This window comes from Cupressus sempervirens, chromosome 9, assembly GCF_028749045.1.
Source record: "Cupressus sempervirens isolate cs-2001-9-10 chromosome 9, ASM2874904v1, whole genome shotgun sequence".
Taxonomy (NCBI): domain Eukaryota; kingdom Viridiplantae; phylum Streptophyta; class Pinopsida; order Cupressales; family Cupressaceae; genus Cupressus; species Cupressus sempervirens.
In genome coordinates, this window is record NC_143126.1 from 409,412,152 (window position 1) to 409,417,931 (window position 5,780).

At 36.2% G+C, this 5,780-nt stretch overlaps 1 protein-coding gene across 1 annotated transcript; it reads right to left on the reverse strand.

The window, feature by feature from the left end:
* Positions 1-1,012: 1,012 nt before the first annotated feature.
* Positions 1,013-4,927, reverse strand: LOC149539017 (uncharacterized). The gene has a single exon (XM_089800384.1). The coding sequence runs from the start codon at positions 4,644-4,646 to the stop codon at positions 1,212-1,214; it is 3,435 nt and encodes a 1,144-aa protein (XP_089656510.1). The 5' UTR covers positions 4,647-4,927; the 3' UTR covers positions 1,013-1,211.
* Positions 4,928-5,780: the final 853 nt, after the last annotated feature.

The window sequence follows — 5,780 nt, forward strand, 5'->3', positions numbered from 1 at the left end:
AAAATTATTTCAATATAAATTTTAACTTTCAAGATAGATTACCACAACGAAGTCATTATTCTCTTAAATAATTTCAAAATATGTTGAACATTAAACTTATAATTCATTTTCAAAAAATTAAATGAATTATCAATGTGTATAAAGAAATAAAATAATTTAGAGTGGATGTATACGTTTATTTCATTTTAGACTATTCCTTCACTAAATCTAATTTTTAAATTTTATTTATTCTCAAACAAGTTAAATATCAAATAAATTTGAATGAAAATAGAATACCATTTTTGTGAATATTGTAAATTTTTATATAAATATTAAGTAGTTTAATATCAGTAATTTATAATGATTTTTTAAGTCGTTATTTTAAGTTATTGATGAAATTTTTATTTACTATGTAATATGTAGAAATAAATAGTCTATTATCAATATTTTATTTACAATGAAAAACAATAAAGAATAATGTTATAGGATCTTAGGTAGTTTTACTGTATTCCTTTAAGACTATTCTTTATATTTTCCATTTCAATACATAATTTAACAAAAGTGAGTTAAAAATTTTATTTAGCTATATTATGTATTTGTTTGCATGGAGAATTAAAACGAACACTTATAATATTTATTTTTGCCTTTCCTTATATTGTTATTACTTTATCTACATTATAAGTTCTAAACTCTTGTAATTTTATCATTGCAGGGTGGGAGCTTTGCTCTCTTAAAGTTTATTTTCCTTCTGGAGATGTTGTCAAAATATCAACTTAACTTATTTTTTCTTTTTACAATCACTTAGAAATATTCTTAGGATATGCAATTTAAAATCAACATTTTTTAAGTTAATTTGTTTCAAAATAGAAACAATCAAAAATACACTCCAACAAATTTACAAAGAATTAAAAAGTGGCAACAAACCTACAAAAAATTTAAAAATAGAAACAACTTTTTTTAATTGACATTTTTGTCAAGTTTTGTATGTAAATTTCTATGTTGCGAAACTGCGTGATTAATTAAATAAGAAATCTTATCTACTCATTGTTGCATGCACAAAAGCATGCGAACAAATTTTTTATTATTAAAACAATACAAAATTATAGAATTGTATAAAGGAAGACAATGCGAAGAGTAGGAGATTGGCATTCATTGAAAAGAATGAAATGGTAACTTCCATCTCCCCGCTATGTTTATGATGGCCACCCTAATCTATAGACTAAACGATGCCACTATTTTTGTCGGCATATACATTTAGTATGGACTGTATTTTCAGCCCCTCTGTCAATCTGAGTACAACGTACGCAAAAGCGTATTATTTTCTTACTTTCTTTGGAATGGTCTATGTCTTCGGCGTCTGAAAGCTTTGCTTTCTGTAACATGTCACAAGGAATCAGTTTCTCAAATGCAATGAAGTCAACAACCCACATCAATACAGTGTCTAACATTTGGAAGAACTTTTCTCTGCGTTTCTTCAGAAACAACAGAGGAACTACAATTATGCCCGCGCCCACTCCAAAGCTCATCCCCATCAAAACAATAAAACTGTCAATTCCCCTGTTTTTGTTCACCCCTTCTTTCTTCTTAGGCTTCCTTTCATCCTTTGCCGATGGCGGGGCTGATTCGTTCAGTTGGAAGCCGTACAGACCTGGATTATGTGAGAAGGACGATGCTTCAAATGTTGCAAATTGTGCCCCTTGCGGTATTGGTCCTCTTAGATTGTTGTACGACAGATTCAAGTAACTCAGGGATGTGAGAGATTGCAATTCAGTGCGAATGACTCCAGACAGTTGGTTTTGCGAGAGATCAAGTGACTCCAACTGTACCATGTTTCCCAAGGACTCAGGTATAGCACCACTGATATGGTTCATTGATAAATTAAGAATGATCAAACCAGTAAGAGATCCTATGCCTTCAGGGACATGACCAGATATTCTATTGTTTGATAGATCAAGACACTTTACCAATCTCAAAATCCTCACGTATTCCATGTTGTTTCCTTTGTTTCTAATGACTATCTTTTCTACATATGTTGAACCTGTTATGTTTCCAAACTCAAAGATTGTACTATTCAGCGAGTCCTTTCCCATGCCCTTCATCTCTGAAATGCTGTCCGGAATCACTCCTGAAAAACTGTTCATTGAAAGGTCTAATATTTGAAGAGAAGGTACTTTGCTTATATCAGCTGGTACACTTCCTTCAAATCTGTTTGATCTCAAGATCAAGATCTTAAGATTCGGAAGCTCTAGGATCCAATTTGAAGAAATCTTCCCTGTCAGACTGTTGTCCCCCATATCTAATATCTGCAGCTGCGTACAATTTGCAAGTCTTGGCAGATTACCATTTATACGATTTCCCCCGATTTTCAGTGTCTGAAGCGAGGCCATGCTTCCCAACTCCACTGGCAACTCACCGTCGAAACTATTCTTCTCCAAATTCAATACTTGAAGAGAGCTGCAGTTGACAAAAGCTGGAGGAATCTTACCGGTGAGATTGTTGTATGAAAAATCCAAAATCTCCATTGACAACCCTTCACATATTGATGATGGAATGCTGCCACGCAGAATGTTGTGAGACAGAGACAAGTAACTAAATCCATTCTTTCCAATTTCAGCTGGAATGGATCCATGAAACTGATTTTTTGAGAGATCTAACACAATCACTGAAGGAGGAGGAAGCGGAAGCTGACCATAGAAGTTATTGTGATGCAAATCCAGAATCTTCAATGTTTTGGGCTCCATTAGCTTGAATGGTAAAGCGCCTGTAAAACTGTTATAAGACAAGTTAAGCTGTTGAAGAGGAAGGGAATCCCATACCCACGCAGGAATGTTACCCGATAATCTGTTGTCCGACAAATCCAAATCGGAAATTTGAGTTTGAGTTAATAAGAAGACCGGGAACTCACCCTCCATGTTGCACGATCTTAGTTTCAACGTTCTAAACGAGTTTTGGGGAATCCAAGTCGGGCTGACCTTCACAGCTAAATCATTGTTCGAAATGTCTAGATATACCAGACTAGAGAGATTACGAAGATGAGACTCTGAAAGGTTCCCATTTAACCGATTAGAGAATAGGGAAAGAACCTTCAATTTAGAGAGATTTGAAATGCTGTCAGGTATGACATCTGTCAACAAGTTGCTGCTTAGATCAAGAGTACCGAGTTCAAGTAGTTGAACAACGGAAGCCGGGATTTTGCCAGCCAGGCGGTTATTACTCAAATCGAGCAGAACAAGGGACTTTACTTCGGCGACGGAAGGAATTGTGCCCGTCAGTTCATTGTAGCTCAAATCAAGCCATGTGAGGGACGTAAGATTCGTGTTAGGGGATGGAATGGCGCCGCTCAATCGGTTCTGACTCAAGTCAACATGGCGGAGGTTCTCAAATGCACTAAACAACATAGCGGGTATGGGGCCCTGCAATTGATTGTATGAAAGATCGACATAGGCCAAAGGAAATGAAGTTCCTAAATGGGGCTTAGCCCCAAACGGGGGTAGACTTCCTTTTAAATTGTTCATTGAGATATCCAACATTACAAGTCGTGTAAGATTTGCAACAGTGGGTGGAAGCTTACCTTGAACAGAGCAAACCGAGAGATCCAAGAGTGTCAATGAGGAGATGCTGCCAATTGAATCTGGAATTGCTCCTCCTACACTTGTCTGTGTGAGAACAAGGCTGTTCAGCGATGCAGAGTATGGCGGCAGAATGCTTGAAAGATCCCCTCCCAAGTCCAAATTGGCAGACAAGTCAACTTCTTGAAGCTTTGGAAGGCTGAACAGAGCAGAAGGGATGGAGCCATTGAGCTCACAGTTGCTAAGCTTGAGGGAAACAAGGTTGGAAAGGTTTTGTAAGTGAACAGGTATGGAGGAGAAGAAGGAATTGCCACCAAGTTGGAGGTGGGTTAGACTGGTAAGGTTTCCAAGAGAAGGGGGAATTGGGGCAGAGATCTCACAGTTGGACATTTGAAGACGCCTGAGATTGTACATGACGGAGATTGATTTGCTCCATTCATCGCTTGTCACTTGCGCCATACTCACCCCGTCCAGCAGAAGCTCCTCTAAATTCCTCAAGTTTCCTAGCCACATCTGCATGCCACCAATTGTAATGGAGGAAGACGAGATGTAATAATTAGTTGAAAGATCCAGGTGGCGCAAGGTGGACATGTTGCCCAACTCCCTTGGGACTTTTCCCACGAATCCAGCATTTGACAAGTTCAAATACTGCAAATATTTCAGAGTGGGGAGCTGTTGAGGGATAGCAACACCACTGAAAGAATTGTAGCTCAAATCCAAGACTTGTAACATCTTTAGACTGAACAATGGAGAAATAACGTCTTTTCCAGGATTCCTAACAAAAAGTGATCTGGAAAAGATCTTGGGATGAGCATCGTTGGTTGAATTCCGTAAACCCATCTCCGGATTGTTGCTGAAAGGATTGTGGAGATCCAATTGAATAACATGCTTTCTAACATTATCACATTGGATTCCTTTCCAGTGGCAACAGTCCGTGGAATTGCTCCACGATTTCAGTCGACCAGAGGGGTCGTGAAGGCCACGCTTGAAATCCAAGAGAGAATTTCTTTCATCTTCTGGACAGCAAAATACCCAACAAATCGGCATCAACAGCAGAAATCCCGTCAAGGTCCAGATCAATGTCTGTGAGAATTTCATTTGGGTTTGTTCAATTTTGCCCTCTGATCAAAAGATATAATCATTATCCCCTTCAAGAAATATTCGGAATTTGCAATATTAACAGAAAAAATTCAAAAATACCACCAACTCTGTTTGTTTTGGACACTTACAGAGCCCGACAATTCCGTCGAAAAATATAAATGATAAGAAGGGAGTCTAATGCTTCTTGAGAGGAACTTCGTTGCAAGGCGCCAATGATCACGACTTCTATTGACTAGAAAATATTACAGTTGAAGTAAATGGCACGGCTACGACTGTGACCAGCTGAATTATTGAAATTGAACAGTACGAATTTTTTTCCATGCGGGAGATGTGAACGAAATCGAAGAAAAAGGCATCACTGAATTTTCAGGAAGGTTCATAAACGTGTAGAGTTCAGATGTCGGTGAAAGTACTCAAACAAACAGTAGGCCCCTAGTCGCGGACAGGAAGAATAGATATTGAAAATTTTGCTAAAATATGTTATATTTTTTTATTTTTAATATTTAGTGAAAAATGTATTTTATAAAGAATCTAGTAGTGTCTATCATTGTCTTGTCATTTAGGTGGATCTTACTTTTCATAATATTTTAAGAAATTTACTTACATAGAGATATATAGTTCTTCATATTAAGTTGAAAAGGGGTAAACAAATTCAAGTTATGTAATATTTTATTGAGAGCTTTCGAAGTTGTTCCTTTAGTTCTTTAATAAATTTATTTTATTCTTTAATATTTTTCCACTCAAGCTATCTAATATTTTATTGAGAACCTCTGAAGTTGTTCCTTTAGTTCTTTAATAAAAAAATTTTATTCTTTAATATTTTTGCAATAGTTTCTATTATTCGTGGGGGCTATCATGAATAATATATATTTCTTATATTTATTTTTTGTTAACCTTTTTCTTTCATTATCTTTTTGTGCTCCTAGATTTTGTTGTATATGATTTTTTAGCATCGATTTTTTGGATCACACCTTCATTTATCACAAAGTGTGATTTGAGACGTTGATGTTAAAAAATACAAATAATCAAATCAAACACTGGGAGATATTCAAATGGATTGTGGAAATCTGATAAAATTCTTCCTTTCATCCAAATATAACCAGGGTTAAATTTAAAACAATGAGTGAATTG